Source organism: Crinia signifera, chromosome 1 (genome assembly GCF_055691185.1).
Source record: "Crinia signifera chromosome 1, ASM5569118v1, whole genome shotgun sequence".
In the NCBI taxonomy this organism is placed as follows: domain Eukaryota; kingdom Metazoa; phylum Chordata; class Amphibia; order Anura; family Myobatrachidae; genus Crinia; species Crinia signifera.
The window spans coordinates 365,450,949-365,468,427 of record NC_139217.1 but is presented as its reverse complement, the minus strand read 5'-3'; the positions used below and the strand labels follow the sequence as shown (position 1 = coordinate 365,468,427).

General features: G+C 46.3%; 1 protein-coding gene across 1 annotated transcript in view; it reads left to right on the top strand.

Moving 5' to 3' along the window:
- The window catches only part of PIWIL1 (piwi like RNA-mediated gene silencing 1), a 227,032-nt gene that overhangs the window by 180,865 nt on the left and 28,688 nt on the right, over positions 1-17,479 (top strand). The window contains exon 17 of the mRNA XM_083150480.1: positions 6,828-6,898. Coding sequence (XP_083006606.1) covers positions 6,828-6,898 — 71 coding nt within the window. The remainder of the gene's footprint in view (positions 1-6,827; positions 6,899-17,479) is intronic.

Here is a 17,479-nt window from a genome sequence, read left to right as displayed (position 1 = left end):
TCTGTTGCAGTTTACAATAGTAGACAGTGATAATACAATCTGGGTAACAACAGACAGACTTGGAGGTAAGAGGGCCCTGCTCCAAGTTTACAATCTATAGGGACATAGGAGGGAAACACAAGGACAGGCACCAGTAATAGCTCAGCAGTCCCACCAAGGTACAGATCAAAAAGAAAAGCTATATAATACATAAGTGCCTCAGAGGGTTATGCGTGTGCTACTTAAATATGATAGGCTTGCCTTAAGAGGTGAGTTTTCTTTGAACGCTTTGGTGCTAGTGGAGAGTCTTATTGTGCGTGGAAGTCCATTCCATAGGGTGGGAGCAGCCCAATGAAAGTCCTGTAATAGTGAATGGGAGCAAGTGATCCGTGCAGAAGAGAGACACAAATCTTGCTCAGATTGGAATGGCTGAGATGGGAGATATTTTGTGATAAGTAAGGAGTTATATGCTGGTGCAGTATGGTTATTAGCTTTATACTGTATGCGAGTAGAAGTATTTTATATTGAATATGGTAAAATACAGGCAACCGATGGAGGGATTGGTGGAGCGGATCAGCAGACGATGAGTGTCTTTCTAGGAAGCCTACCAGCAGCATTTAGAATGGAATGCTTTAGCATTTTTCCACACACTTCCTCCTTTCATTAACCCATTGACCATTACCATGACATTTCAGTGATTTGTAGTGCATAATGGTCGTGTTAAATGCATATGAGGTAGGAATCAGCCCTTCTTAGTACACAGCTCTATGATGATAGTCAGCTGGCAATTTGCACGCACAATTTGATGAACTTTTGCCATGTTTTCTCCAGTTCTGCTCATTGCTGGCTGCCCTGATCTCTCATTGGTGACTGTCATGATCCCTCATAGTCAGTGACAATTTTTCTTCCTCAGAATTTTTTTTTTACCCACCTGTAAAAAGCTTGTTTCTCTTTCATCCATCCTGGTGACACAGCTCAACCATGGGATGTAGTAGGGTCCGTAGGAGCCAAGCACCTATGCTATGACTTTAAGAGAGGCAGGCTCCTCCCTCACTGCATCCTGGAAACTTCCGTATCGTTTTAGGTGCCCACCAGAGTGGGTGCTTATGCTGTGGGGCTGCTTTCAGCAGCCATTTTAGAGAGAGTTTAGAGTTTTTAAATTTTATTTATTTAGTTTAGCTAGTGCAGGTTTCAGTGTAAAGTTTCCTGGGGAATCTTTTTTACACTGTTTCCAGCGCTTTTCTCTTCCACTGCGGAGCTGAACAGGGCTTTTCTTCTAAGCAAAGAAAACTAAAGTGTGAGCTTCCTCTGGCAGATTCCCGATGATCGCTGAATCATCTCCAACAGCAGCTGTGCAGATAAGTTACTGGGATACTTTTTTCTGTATAAACGGATTCAGTATTAAATTCCGGCGGTCGGGATCCCGGCGTTCAGAATCCCGACGCTGGAATCCCGATCGACGAAATCCCGACAGGGGTGGGGGGGGGGGGGGCGTGGATCGCCCCCCCCCTGCAGGCTCGCCACGCAGCGGGCCTGGTGCCTTTCTACGCTTGGCACGCTAATTTATTCTCCCTCCAGGGGTGTCGGGGACACCCACGGAGGGAGAAAGTGTCGGGATTTCGGCGATCGGGATTCTGAACGCCGGGATCCCGACCGCCGGGATTTACACTGCATCCCGTATAAACCAAAAGAAATTAGGGACAGCGCTGATTCAAGTGATCATTCAATATTTTTATTTTAAAAGTTGGTACAATTTAATTGATAAACATTAATCACCGGCCGGTAATTTACAAATCATAAAACAGCCATAAAATTCTCAGAAATAAAAATAAAAAAATATTAGAAGTGCAATTAGTATGACTGTCCTTTTAAGGATAATAGGTATGTTGAGTAACCTAGCATGGGTTAGTAAGCAGAAATTTCTGTAGTGGTTTAGTAAGCAGAAAGTTCTGTGGTGGCTTATATAAGAAGGTTTAATCCAATTAGCAACAGGTGGCTCTCTCACAGCCCCTATCTGTTAGTGATTAGTGGCATGCATATTCCAGTATATGGTTAGTGAACTTAACAGTCAATTTATACTTTAAAAGTTTGGTAACTTGCCAGGCTCCAGGTAAAGCTTTTTATGTTGTGGATCTTACACGGTTCCCAGACTGCAGATTCCTTGCATGTGCATTGCAGTCAAGAAGACTCGTCCACGCTTGGAATGGTGTCAATCAACCAAGGGCTTGTGGCTGTATAAAAGTACCGTATAAACGCCTGACATTTTGCACTGTGAGCTGTACTATTATGGCATATAAGTGTGATATTGCTGGGGTAGCTAGATACTATGGGACCCACAGTGAGAATAGTAGGATTGGGGGTCAAGAATCAATTTGGGGGGGGAGGTGGGTGGGAGGACATGGGGCCTTATTCTAGTTCACTCTTTCTGACAAAAACCTTCTTAGATGGACAAAACCATGTGCACTGCAGGGGGGCAGATGTAAAATGTGCAGAGAGAATTAGATTTGGGTGAGTTATTTTGTTTCTGTGCAGGAATACTAACGGCTTTATTTTTACACTGCAATATAGATCTTACTTTGAAGTAAAACCCCACCCAAATCTAATTTTATATGCACAAGTTACATCTGCCCCACCTGCAGTGCAAATGGTTTTGTCCATCTACGAAGGGTTTTGTCAGAAAGATTGAACTAAACTAAGGCCCATAGTTACAGGCAATATCCGGGGTACTAATAAGGGTAATATCGTGGGTAATTTCCAGGGTGCTCCAGGAATATTATGTAATAACAGTAATCTTACCTCATTACAGCTCTTAGATACAGATGACCTTAGGGTATGGGAAGGAGTAAACGACATAGGAAGAAGTTTCAAAACTGTAAATAGGTCGGGCAGTGGGCATGGTGGGGAGGGCTGTAGTGAGTCTACTGAGGGGGACGTGGGTACGAGAAAGTTAGTAAGGAATACAAATAAGTCCAGAGGAGAAATTAAACACAATGTTAGGGCTGGAACTAAAAATAAACAAAAATTAAAATGCCTAATGGCTAATGCAAAAAGCTTAGCAGTTTAAATCGGGGAACTAGAAACTGTAGTTACTAGGGACGATTATGACATTATTGGTATTACAGAAAAATGGTGTAACGAGTCGCACAACTGGGCATTAAGCATGGAGGGATATACATTCTACAGAAAAGACAGGGAAAATAGAAAGGGCGGGGGGGGGGTGTGCCTATATGTAAAAAATAACTTAACATTGTGTGAGAAAGAAATGAGCACAGGTACAGAGGAAGATAACACGGAGGCCGTGTGGGCAGAGATAACTGACATAACAAAAAACCTAATAACAAAATTTTAATAGGGGTATGCTATAGACCGCCGAACATAAACGAAAAGGAGGAGTCTCTTCTTTTAAACCAAATCAAACAATCATCAGATCAGGGTCAGGTATTAATTATGGGGGATTTTAATTTACCTGATATTGATTGGCAAAAAGTAAACATGTAAAACAGCAAGAAGCAGTGGGTTCCTAAGCTTACTCAAAGACCAGTTTATCACACAAACGGTAGAAGCTCCAACTCGTAATAGGCAATATTGGATTTGGTATTAACAAATAACATAGATCTAGTTTCAAACACAAAAGTAATTGAACATCTAGGGAACAGTGACCACAATATGGTTTCACTGGAAATCAACTTTCATCATAAATTACATCATAAAGGATCAGCAAAAATACTAAACTTCAGAAAAGCTAACTTCGAATTATTAGTTCTGACATGAGAACGGAAAAAGTGATTTTATTCCCCTCCGTTTCTGGTTCCCAATCCAGACGGGTCCTACCGACCCATCTTGATTGAACCTGAAATCCCTGAACAAGCATTTGTGGGTAGATCATTTCAAGATGGAATCTCTTCGATCAGTCCTACTCAGTATGGAGTCAGGAGAATTTTTGGCAGTAGATATTCAAAATGCCTATCTACACATACCCATTCTGAAGGAACATCAATCTCTGCTGAGATTTGCTGTGGGCTCACAGCATTGGCACTTCCAGGCTCTACCTTTTGGGCTGGCAACAGCTCCAAGAGTATTTACCAAAGTCATGGCAGCGTCACTCAGATTGAAGGGAATTGTAATTATTCCATATCTCAACATCCTTCTGTTCAAGGCGTAATCAGCGGAATTGTTACAGGAATACATCAAGGTGGCCCTGACTTTTTTTCAGGAGCACGGCTGGATCATAAACTTCAGAAAGTCTTACCTGGTGCTGTCTCAGAGATTGCCGTTTCTGGCCATGATCGGGTGTTCCTGCCAGAGGAAAAGGCCAGGGCAGTTCAAAAATTGGCAGAGCAGATACTTAAAGAATCTCATCCATCTGTCTGGATTTGCCTGAGGTTGTTGGGCAAGATGGTAGCCACGTTCGAGACACTGCAGTATGCAAGATTTCATTCCAGGGTGTTCCAGTGGAACATTCTGACTTCTTGCTCGGGGAACACTGACACCGTGAGAACAGAAAGGATTTCTCTGTCTAAGGAGTCCTTGTTGTGGTGAGATGGATGTGGAATCTCTGCAGATGGGCAGATCTCTCTTGACTTGAGACTGGCTGGTGATTACAACAGATGCGAGTCTCAAGGGTTGGGGAGCTGTGGTTCTCCATCTCAGGCTTCAGGGTCTATGGTCACAGCTCAGGGCGGTGCTGAGGGCCCTTTTGTAAGCTGAGTCTGTGATACAGGGTTCTCCAGTGAGAATTCATTAGGACGCCACAACGGTGGCATACCTGAACCATCAAGGAGGTACTCGCAGCAAGATGGCGATGCGAGAAACATCTCCGATATTCAATTGGGTGGAGTCCCATGTCCCAGCGTTGTCAGCAGTGTTCATTCCGGGGATTTGGAATGTGGAGGTGGACTTCCTCAGCAGATCGGAATTGCTGGAAAGGGAGTGGGCTTTACACCCGGAGGTGTTTAAGGACATCACAAGGCCTGGGTGATTCCGAAGGTGGACTTGATGGCCTCTCGTGACAACTGTCAAGTCCCCCTGTTCTGTTCACAGACCAGAGATCCGAGGGTGTGGGCTGTGGACGCCATGACAGTGGCTTGGACGTTAAGCCTGGCCTACATATTTTCACCTTTTCCAATGCTGGCGAGGGTTCTCAAGAAAATTCGGCTTCAGGGATTGCAGGCGATCCTGGTGGCCCCAGTCTGGCCCAGGAGGTGCAGGAAATTCTGACATTCTCAGATTATCAGTAGCACCTCCGTGGCACCTTCCACTTCAGCCAGATTTGCTTCAGCAAGGTCCGTTTCTTCATCATGACCTAGCTTGGCTTTTTAAATCTCATTGTTGAAAAATAAGGGATTTTCTGATGGAGTAATGCAAACTATGATGAAGGCCAGAAAATCGGTTTCTCCAGCAAATAAGAAATATACATCAGGTAGTGTAAGCGACAGAAGGTGCATTTGTCTAGATTCATCTAGATTCAAGCTGGCTATACTTTTGGACTTTCTGCAAGATAGGTTTTCTGCAGGATTGAGTCTTCAATCTCTAAATTGGTCGACAAGTTCCGGCCTGGGTTAATGCCCATGCTACGAGGTCGGTTGCCTCTTCATGGGCGGTGCACCACGGGGTTTCAGCAGAGCAGTTATGCAGGGTGCCTCCTGGTCCTCTGTTCGCACATTCACCAAATTCTATAGGTTCCATGAGTTCGCGTCAGAGGACGCTTCATTTGGGCATGCAGTGATGAGAACTGCAGGCCTGAGCGTATCCTCCCAAAGGACCGGCTTTTGAATGTCCAATGGTTGAGCTGGGTCACCAGGATGGACAAAAGAGATAAGGTGATTTTTGTAAGAACTTACCGTTCAAATCCCTTTCTCTGAGTCCATCCTGGTGACACAGCGATCCCTCCCTTTACGCTCAGTTAATGTTTTCTGCTGCATTTCATGAAACGCATTTAATTATGTTTGATTGTGCACATTAATATGTTCAGGCGTTATACTGAGTATTGTATCGTAGTGAGCCTGTTTCTCTCAAAGTCATAGCATAGTTGCTTGGCTCCTACGGACCCTACTACATCCCATGGTTGAGCTGTGTCACCAGGACGAACTCAGAGAAAGGGATTCGAATGGTAAGTTCTCACAAACATCCCCTTTTCCCTCTTTGCATTATCCCCGAAAATTGTAATGTGCAGGCTACTCAGGAATGTCTATAAGTCTGTCCATCAAAACTTGCATTAGAAAAATGTTGGGCTGCTACATTGTAGCACTTCATAATCAGAGAGAGAAATTTACTAGGATGGGAGTTCTATTTATGCAGTGTTGCCCATAGAACCAGATTCTACTTGTATTTAGCACCTTCTAAAAAATAAATCGATAGATTCTGATTGGTTGGCCATAGCAACATCCCATCTGCAATAGAACTCCCTTCTTAGTAAATACCCTAGACTCAGTCATCCATAGTATGACAAGTGGCATATATCAAATTAATCAACACGCATCCTACTCACATTACTTATCATCTAATATGCATTTTTTTACAAAAAGGACACCCAGTGCTAGAAGATTCTCAAGTTACCTGGCTGTTGGATGTGATTGCAGCAAAGATGTATGAGGACACATCTGTATAAGCCGAGTGTGGATTTTTCCACTCAAAAGCCCACTTTTTGTCTTGCAACAAGAAGGTTTTTAAAAAAAATTTGGTTGCTGTATTTTTGTGACAATAGAAATCTTAGTTTGGTATGTAATATAATAGGGAAACTTAATGTTTTTACATATTCATGTAGTAATGTTATCTGTCAACTTGATTTTTGAGTGATGTACTGTTTATAGAATAGCTAGAGCTTAATTTACCTTTTTTTTGTATTTTAGGTGGTTTTCTCGATGTGTTATGCAGGACCAAAAGCAAGAGATTGTTGATGCACTCAAAGTTTGTATGCAAGGTATCATTTCATTGTAATTTACAGTATATATAAAATTAATTTTGACTTCAGTCTGTTAATGCTGGCAATAGTCTTTTAGGCACACTTACAATTACTGAAGTTTTTTTTTTTTTTTCCCCAGACGCCCAGCAGTCTCTGCTTCCTCATATTAGTAGCATTATATGTAGAATTGTTTGGACGTTTGTAAAAATGGCTAGACACAGCATAACTTTGTACTTAGATTAACAGTTTAATAAAAGCTTATGGGCTGATTCTGACCTTGAAGAAAATTGAAATAAAATAAAACCCAGGTACAGAAACATTCATGTAGGGTATAAACCAGGGTTGCCGACTTTCAAAAAATCCACCCTGGGAGAAGCCCGGAGAGGAATCTTGCATTACGCGTTTTGGGGGTGGGGCTTAACCGTGACGTCATTAAGCCCCGCCCCCATTACGGCAAATAGCCGAAATAACTGATATCCATGGAGGGGGCGGGGCTAAAATGACACGATTGCCGCAATCGGGGGGCTCAGTGGGGGCTCAGTGGGGGTGGAGGGTTGCCCACCCTTCTGGGGGCCGGGAGGAAGGACCCGATTTTCGAGAGACTCCCGCAAATTCCGGGAGGGTCGGCAACCCTGGTATAAACTGATGCCTTTGCATGTAACCCAAAAATGTCGGGCATCTCATTTTTGCATTGTACAGTAGATTTGAGTTTGGAAATGCTCCTTCCAAATCTAAATCTTCCCGCACAGTTATATCTGCCCCACCTGCAGTGCGGCCTGATTCAGACCTGGTCGTTAATCCGCAGAGTTGACTTGAAGTTGATAGGCGCCAATTTTGCAGTCTCTGCAAATGTGGAGTAGCTCTGACCCTTCCACTACTCTTCAACTCACAGGCTGATTGAGGCCAGTCCTTACTTTACAGACCCTCCTGTAAAAAACTTAGGCACGCCTGCGGTTTTTCTCTTTCATCCATAGGGGATGCTGGAAATAAGTATGATAGGGTAAAAAAGGTTGATGAGTGAAGGCGGGCACACCCCCTATATGCCCTTCCCCCACACCAGTTTTAGAAATTTGCATGATAGCTGGTCATTCACTCTGGAGTCCTCTTTCTTATTTTCTTAATTTATTTCCTTGATTTAAGTTTTCTAAGATCTACAATAGTCTGGCAAGTAATCCCTGCCAGCCTGCCCTACCCTCTGGGGTTTGGAACCAGTGTCCCCAGCTGTAGGGACATCAGTCATTGCGTGTCTTACATCCCACCGTTCACTTCGGAGGTGGAGCCCGGATAAAATGGCGGCTTTATAAAGGCATTAAATAGAACAGGCACTTCGGGTGCACTATTTTGCCTCTTCAGCGGTACCTGCCAACTAAAGCAGTCCCACCAATGCCCCTCCTATTAAATGCGGCTGTAACGGCACTGAAATTGACAGCTTGCGGTCACACAAAAAAATTATCTATTTTGCAAATAAAAATGCAGAGGGCAGGCCAGGTTTGCAGATAGCCACCCATGTATTATATCAGGGGCAGGTTTTATGCTTCTTCAGTTCTTGTTCAGAGATGTCTGATTTAATTTCCAGAAGTTTTTTATTTATTGTTGTATTTATGTACGGCAAGCTCAGCTGAGTTTTGGTGTACAAATGAGTACACCATCGATAGAACTTGGCCATATATGGCCATAGAGTTGACTCTGATTGGCAAATTTACTATCATTCATACTGCTAAATTCATCCACGAATTCAGTAGAAAATACGAATGGAAAATGGACCATTCGTGATTTTGCTGAAACCTGCACGGAGCTGACTGTTCTGTGCAGGCTTCGGCAAAAATGTGAAAATAAGAAAATTACATAGTTAATTTAAAAAAAAACTGCATGGGATTTCACATACCAATCCCACTAAGTATAACCAGCCCTGGGCTCTTTGAATCGGTGCAGGTTGTGCAGAAAAAAGAGGAATTTGGTACCTACCGGTAATTCTATTTCTCTGAATCCGCAGGGGACACTGGCGAGCTACATTGGGTTTTAGAGCTGGGTTTGCTGGGAGCTGGCACACTATAACTTTAAGAAGCTGGCTCCTCCCCTTTAATACCCCACAATCCCCAGTTAGGAAAATTGTTAACGAGAGGAGAGGACACCAGGAAACATAACAAATCAAACATAACAGTAACACTCAGATAACACTCAGAACAGGCAGATAATACTGAGAACAGGCAGCTGACACGAGTAGGGCGGGAGGCCAGTGTCCCCTGCGGATTCAGAGAAATGGAATTACCGGTAGGTACCAAATTCCTCTTTTCTCTTTCATCCAGCAGGGGACACTGGCGAGCTACATTGGGGAGGTTCCAAAGATTCCCCCTTGGGCGGGAGAACTCGTGAAATCCTGCAGTACCAAACGCCCAAAATCAGCCGAAGCTGAAGCAAAAGTGTCGAACCTGTAAAACTTAATAAATGTATTAACCGAGGACCATGTGGCGGCCCTACAAAGCTGATCAATTGAAGCCCAACGTCTGGCCGCCCAAGACGCGCCCACCACCCTGGTGGAGTGGGCCTTAACTGACGGAGGAGGCTTCCCAAGAGAAATATAGGCTTGGTGAATAGTCAACCGGATCCAACGGGCTATGGACTGTTTCGACGCAGGCCATCCCCGTTTCCGAGCATCATACAAAACAAAGAGACTGTCAGTCTTTCTTTAGGCCCATACAGACACTACGATGTGTCACATCTTAACTACCATCGTTCATTTTCACCCTTGAAGTGAAAATGAAAGACCTCAGCATTGCAGTGATCGCTGGTGCACGACAGATGAGAAACGACCACAAACGATGCAGGTCCTTTTTCTATTGAAAAAAACAAACATTGTTAACGACCATAGCCAAATTGACCTGCATGCATGGACGATGGCTATGGTCTTTAACGACCCACGGGTACGCGCATCGTTTGTAGTCGTCCATCATTCACAGCATAAACACTAGACGATGTTGAAAGATTCACCTCCTGAACGACCCTGAACTAAGTCGTTCTGAGTTGTTCAGGAGGTGATTTATAATGGGGTCGTTCATCATCATTAAGGAATCATCGTAGTGTCTGTATGGGCCTTTAGTCTCTTTGTTCTGTTGACATAAATTCTGAGGGCCCTCACCACATCAAGGGTGGAAGGTCCTTGATCCGAATCCTGCAAAGATGGTATAACGATAGGCTGGTTGATATGGAAAGACGTGACGACCTTGGGTAAGAAGGATGCCTGCGTGCGGAGCTCCGCTCTGTCTCCATGGAACACCAGAAATGGAGATTTGCAGGATAAGGCCCCAAGTTCGGAGACCCTCCTAGCGGAGGCCAAAGCCACTAGGAGGACGGTTTTCCAGGTTAGGAATTTCACATCCACCGATTCCAAAGGCTCAAATGTGGAAGACTGCAGGAATTGAAGAACCACATTTAGATCCCATGGGGGAGTAGGTGGTACAAAGGGAGGTTGGAGTCGTGCAACCCCCTGGAAAAAGGTCTGAATGTCCGGCATCAACGCCAATTTCTTTTGGAACAGAATTGACAAAGCAGATACTTGAACCTTTAACGATGCAAGCCGAAGGCCTGTCTCCAGACCCGCCTGTAAGAACCGTAGCAGTCGCGGTAACCTAAAGGATTTAAAAGAATATCCACGGGACGAACACCAACGCTGGTAGGACCTCCATATACGATGATAATGGGTCGCAGATGTAGGCTTTCTAGCCCTGAGCATGGTGGCGATGACAGAGGACGGAATACCCTTCCGCTTCAGTACCTCGGTCTCAACAGCCACGCCGTCAAACGGAGTGGCCTGAGGGCGTGGTGGAAGAACGGCCCCTGCTGTAGAAGATCCGGCCTGTCCGGTAAAGTCCAGGGGTCGTCTGCCAGAAGGTTCTGGAGGTCTGAGAACCAACTCCGGCGAGGCCAATACGGGGCTATCATGATGGCCTGAACCTTTTCCCTTCGAATTTTCTTCAGGACCTTCCCGATGAGAGGAAGTGGAGGGAAGAGATAAACCAATTTGAACGGCCATGGGATCTCCAGGGCATCCACTGCGTACGCTCCTGCATCTCTTGTCCTGGCGACGTACAGAGGAAGTTGATGGTTTTGACGTGACGCCATGAGGTCTATCTGTGGTGTGCCCCACCGCCGCGTGATCTGGCGAAAGACGTCTGGGTGCAGAGCCCATTCCCCTGGGTGGTACTGGTGTCTGCTTAGAAAATCCGCCTCCCAGTTTTCTACTCCTGGGAGGAAGACCGCAGATAGAATGACATTTTGTTGTTCTGCCCACCGCAGAATCTTGTGAACTTCCCGCATGGCTCGTCTGCTTTTGGTTCCCCCCTGTCTGTTGACATAAGCGACTGCGGTCGCATTGTCCGACTGAACTTTCACTGGTCGGTTTGACAGGAAGTCCTCTGCTGCGCTTAGGCCGTTGAAAATGGTCCTCAGCTCCAGTACGTTGATCGTTAAAGCTGCCTCCCAGGGGGTCCACAGACCCTAGAGGCGACGAGACAGAACCACCGCGCCCCAGCCCGTGAGGCTGGCGTCTGTGGTTAGAATCGTCCAATCCCAAACCGCGAAGCGACGACCCTGGGCCAGACTCTGCCTCTGGAGCCACCAAGCAAGGGACAATCTCGTGGTCCTGGAGAGAAGCACTGTCCGATGCATGTACAGATGTGACCCCGACCACTGGCTCAACAGGTCTAACTGTAGGGGCCGAGAGTGGAACCTTCCGAACTGCAATGCTGGGAAGGCTGCCACCATCTTTCCCAAGAGCCGGATGCACAACAGGATTTGAACCCTGTTGCGACGAAGCACTAGCCGGACCAGGGCTATGATCGCCTCTATCTTGTCGTCCGGAAGAAAGATCCGCTGCTCTTGAGTGTCCAGGATTAGGCCCAGGAACTGGAGCCGTTGCGTGGGAGGTAGGGCTGATTTCTTGTAATTGATAATCCAGCCGTGATGGACCAGACAATCGATGGTCGCTTGAACCTGACCCCGCAGAATGTTCACCGAAGGCCCCTTGATCAATAGATCGTCGAGGTAAGGCACCAAGGTCAGGCCCTGAAGCCGAAGGTGGGCCATGAGAACTGACAAGAGTTTGGTGAACACCCTGGGGGCAGAGGACAATCCAAACGGGAGAGCCTGGAATTGGAAGTGTTCTGACCCCACCGCAAATCTGAGGAATATCTGATGGGGTGGCCAAATGGGGACATGAAGGTAGGCATCTTTTATGTCTACCGATGCCAGAAATTCCTGTGATTTGAGTGAGGCAATCACAGAATGGATGGACTCCATTTTGAATTTCTGGTATTGGACAAAAAGATTGAGGGATTTTAAATTTAGGATGGGCCTTGCCGACCCGTCCGGTTTTGGGACGAGAAAGATGTTTGAATAGAATCCCCGTCCTCTTTCCGCCACCGGAACGGGTACAATCACTTGCGCCCGAAGAAGTTTTTGAATGGCTTGCTGGAGCAGAGTTCTTTCCTCTGGAAGTTGAGGAATTCTGGTCCTGATGAATCTGGAAGGAGGTCGGCCGACAAACTGTAACCGGTACCCTTCTGATATCAGAAGGCGAACCCAGGGATCTGATGTTGTTGTGAACCACTGGTCCTTGAAAAGCAACAACCTTGCGCCGACCTGAGCCTCTTCTGCCGCAGGGGGTGGGTAGTCATGCGGCAGGCTTATCCTGGGGCTTGGGCTGTTGGACGCGAGTGGTAGGCTGTCCTCTAGCCCTACCTCTGCCACCTCTGAAAGAGAATGATGATCCTCTGCCGCGCCCACGAAAGGTTTGGTGCGGGCGAAAGGACTGGAAGGAGGGCCCAGGATATTGACGGCGGGCTGGAGGAGGAGCTGTTGGCAAGAATGCCGGCTTACCACCGGTAGCCTGAGCGATCCATTTATCAAGCTCCGGCCCAAAGAGCATTTCCCCGTTAAATGGGATAGCCTCTACCGCCTTCTTTGATTCTGCGTCCGCCGTCCAGGACCTCAACCAGTGGGCCCTACGAGCTGCTACCGCATTCGCTGAAATGCGAGTGGCAATCATAGTTACGTCCTTGGAGGCATCGGCCAGGAAGGACGCTGATTCCTGAATGTTTTCGGCCAACACCTTGAGGTCCTGTCTCGGTGTACCATCCTCCAAACCATGGATAAGCTGATCCGACCACTTAGAGATGGCCTTGTGAATCCATGCCGAAACTACAGCAGGACGAAGCTGAGAACCTGCAGCAACATAAATGCCCTTCAGGGTATTCTCTAGCTTCCTATCCGCCGGGTCCTTAAGGGCAGATGCCCCGGGGACTGGAAGTGTGGTCTTCTTCGACAGCCTGGAAAAGGAGGCGTCCACCGGAGGTGGAGTAACCCATTTAGCTAAATCTGATGGATGAAAAGGGTAATTATTAGAAAATTTCTTAGGTACTTGAAATTTTTTGTCAGGGTTCTGCCAAGCAGCTGACAACTGTTCCTGTTTTGGGAAAGGGAAAACAACAGGAGGCTTTGCTTGTACTACAAACAAATCCATGTCCTGTGTAACAGGCTCAGGCTCCTCTGGGAAATTAAGAGTCTGTATGACAGCTACAATGAGGGCTTCCACTCCTGCCAGAGGTGGTTCCCCTTCATCCACCGGGGCCTGATAATCCCCGTCATCTAGATCTAAAGCATCCTCTAAAAGAGGGGCTTCATCCTCAGATGTATCCTCAGAATCATGTAAGGCTGCCAAAGTGCGTTTTTGGTGCCCTGTTTGGCCCCTAGGAGGACACTTAATTGTCCATGGACCTAGCTAGAGTAGAGGCCCACGCTGGCTGTGCTGAGCGTGACTCTGCTAGCTCTGAAGATAACTTAGTCATGGCACCTGCCAACATGTCAGCCCACTGAGGGGTGGCTGCTGGTGCGTCCTGTGAGGATGATGCTGCACTGCATGCCTCACACTTAGAAGCCGTGCCATCAGCCTTCTGTGAAAACTTAGTTCCACAAGAAGTGCAAGTAAAAGCCTTCTGAGAGGCTTTTGTGGCTGCCTTTCCAGTCATGACACAGACAGGGAATACGGACAGACAGAGAAAACACCCACACACACAAAGTAACACAGTATGTAAGTAGGGTGAGGAGTTCTGAGGACTGCAGGGCACCAGAGGGGATACAAAGCCCAATCCCCAAATAAGCCCACTATATAAAATATATGTATATGTAAACACACAGAGAATTTCAATTTTGTGTAACAACAGGCTTCAGTGAACTGAAACAACAGCAGCAGGCTATAGAACTCCTAACACAGCGCTGAGCACTCCTGAAAGAAGAGAAGTGTCAGGCATTAATACAGGGATTGTAAAGCATATATAACAAGCAGCTTGCTAAGCCTTACAATCCTCCCTCCCCCCGCCGCAGTACCTGTAGTGGCATTTAGAATTCCAAAATGGCGCCCGCCACATGTATAACTCGCGCTGCAGCGCTGGCAACGCGCCAGCCTTTCCCCTCAGCGCGTTCTCCAGGTGCCCCTTGTCTCCCCCACTTCCAGAGTATAATCTCTGTGTATGGGTAGTGCAGACCCCCAGAGCTGGTGATGGAGGGTGGCGTTCGCGCGCGCGCTGGTACTCACAATTACCGGCGGGGGTCTCTGTGTATGACGGTCCCTTTGGTGGGGGGCCGCAGGTACACCAAAGTCCGGGCAGGTGCCTTTGGGAGGGCCCTGACCGACTGTGCTGGGCAGAAGTCCAGCGGCGCCCAGGCTACACATCTAGCTGCAGCAGCCGGAGTAAGCCTGAAATTATAGATAGCCTAAAAGGCTTTTTGTAGAAGTAAAAGGAAAGAATAGTAATGCCTAGGGAGATTTTAAGTGGGAGCAATGCTCCTGCGTGACCAGCTCCCTCGGCACAATTTTTCTAACTGGGGATTGTGGGGTATTAGAGGGGAGGAGCCAGCTTCTTAAAGTTATAGTGTGCCAGCTCCCAGCAAACCCAGCTCTAAAACCCAATGTAGCTCGCCAGTGTCCCCTGCTGGATGAAAGAGAAAATTGCCTCATCCTATATTTCTATAACCAGCAATGGGCTCTTGGCCCAGTCCCAAAATACGGAGCATAAACGGCATAGGGGTCCCCCGTGGTTTAGAAACTAACCCCGGGCTCCAACAGCTAGCGTTTTCATGTCACAGCTGGGATCATCTAATTCATAAGGTCCCACTGCCAAAACATGACAACCAAGGCTGGTCAGCCCTGTGGGATTGGAGCCTCCCCAATAATGGGGGCAACCCCTGCCTGGGCTGAAGCCCTAGGCTATCCTTGGCACCCCTGGGCAGTAGGTGCAGAGCAGATAGTGTAAAAATAAAGGTGTAAATTAAAGGTTAAAAATAAGTGTTGGGTTTTGTAGTAGAAATAGCCTCCACCGCATGCTGGTACTTTGAGAGTCATAGCATGTGGGGCATTAATGGACTTGCTTGGACTTGTAGTCCCACCACAGAACAAAAAACAGGAAAAAATGGAGACAGACACCAAATAAAGTACTACATTATTCTAAACACAAATGATTTCACCATCGGAAAATGTGATTCCAGAAAATTCGTCAGCTTAGTAAATGTGTGAAATTCTCCGGATGTATTTTCATGTTGATTCCTGTCGTACTCGTTCGTACCGTGGATCGAATATAATCGGCAATCAATAAATTTCCAACCTGCAGTCTGTCATTCTCCTTATCTTTCTTTAATACAGGTCTGAGCTTTCTATTCGGCTGGCTATTTTGACTAAAGTGGTTTATGCTTTTCACATTAACCAACTTAAAGTATTGTGCCTACACTAATTTAGTTAGTGGCTTATTCTGTCCTTGCATTTCTGTTTTTTCCGTAAGCACTTCCACGGCACGGGGGTTGCTGCTTCTTTTTTTTCTGCCCGGTACTTATGATAGCCTCTGCTCTCTGCCTGTCCCATTAGAGGACTTAGATGAGATACGGACATCTGCATTGCAGGATCCTGACAAAAAGTTCCAAGTCTACTTATCCGTTTTCTTCTAAAGGGAGAACATTTTGTGAAACACCGCCTACAGTGGATTCCTCTGTAACCGAGCAACAAAATGGTGCAACCTCTTCCAGTTGCCACTTAATTGTGGGACATTTCTGATACAAAATTGGACTATTCACTAAAATTTCTCTGCACAGTGGCAGGAGTAACGCTATGTCCTGCCATAGTGGGTTGTTGGGTGAACACAGCTTGTGGAAGGCCTTTGGGAAGGAAAAACAATTGAGGAGCTTTAAAAGATATATTTTCCCTGGCATCAAGATCGTCTGCGGTAGCAATATCTGCCAGCTGAACTCTTGGTAATGGCAATGGCAAACCAACTCAGAATCCAAGATGGCAGTTGAGGCATTGCCTTTCACAGGTAATGCCCTTTTCGGAGCCTAAGTAGATCTCCCAGGCTACGGGAGGCAAGTGTACTGTTTGCGTGCTTCTCTGTGTTTTTCTGGAACTTCATTTTGGTCCTTTAGGCCAGCGGCCTGTTTCAGAAGTCATCCCAGAGGTGGAGCAGCATCTTCTTGTGGATTCAGGGGTCGTAGCGGGGCATATGCAATTTTTTCCCAAGTCCGCTCCAAAACCTAGTTCTTGATGGGGTTCTTACCCACTTGGGGGACCCCAAGGTGGGAGCTCACCTCCTTATGTTTTAGGAAGTCTGGATGGGAACTTGCCAGGATGCATGGCTGAGGAATCTTGCTCTGCAAGGATACAAGATTTTTTTTCTTCTCCTCGTTTTTTTTACCTCGGGTTTGCCAGCTTCCTTCACCAAGTGGATTGCTCTGCAAGGAGCGATATCAGCTTGGATATATACAGGTGTGTTGATCCCAATGCCCTCGCGTCAACAAATGCAAGGTTTTTATTCAATATTCTTCTTGGTTCCCAAGCCGGAATGCTTGGTGAGACCTATACTCAATTTAAAGGATCTCAATCCTTTTCTAAAAATATACCATTTCAAGATGTGGAATTGCAGGATCGCAATGAGTTCTTGGTGTTGATAGATGTAAAGGATGCCTATGTACATATTCCCATATGGTCACCTCACCAAAAAATGTCTTCATTTTGTGTTAAAACAGCATCATTACCAGTTTCGGGATGTCGACGGCACCCACAGTATTCATAAAAGTAATGGCAGTAATGATGATGCGCCTTTATCTTAAAGGGATCACAATTATCCCTTTCTTATACAATCAAGTACGGAAGGCATCAGCTGCTTTAGGATTTAGCTGCTACCCAGACGATACTTCTTCAACATTGCTGGATATTAAATTATTTCTCTTAATCATGTATACAGTGGAACAGATTGGCCCCACATTTGGTACTCTGATCTCAACCAGCTTCTAGTGGACGAGCTATGTCCTCTTCCTCAGTGGGAAGACCTATTACTTCAGGGGCCTTTAGTTTTTCTGGACTTGCAGCGGCTTCGTTTAACAGCGTGGTTGTTGAATGGCCCTCTTAAAGCGGTTGGGTATTACTTCAGCTGTAATTCCTACCACCATGCTGCGTGCCTGTAAAAAGGTTGTGTCCCATTACTACTAACCGCATATGGAAAGCATACATTGCCTGGTACGAGTGTCGGAGTTTCTCTCCTCTGGTGTTCAAGATGGCTTGTC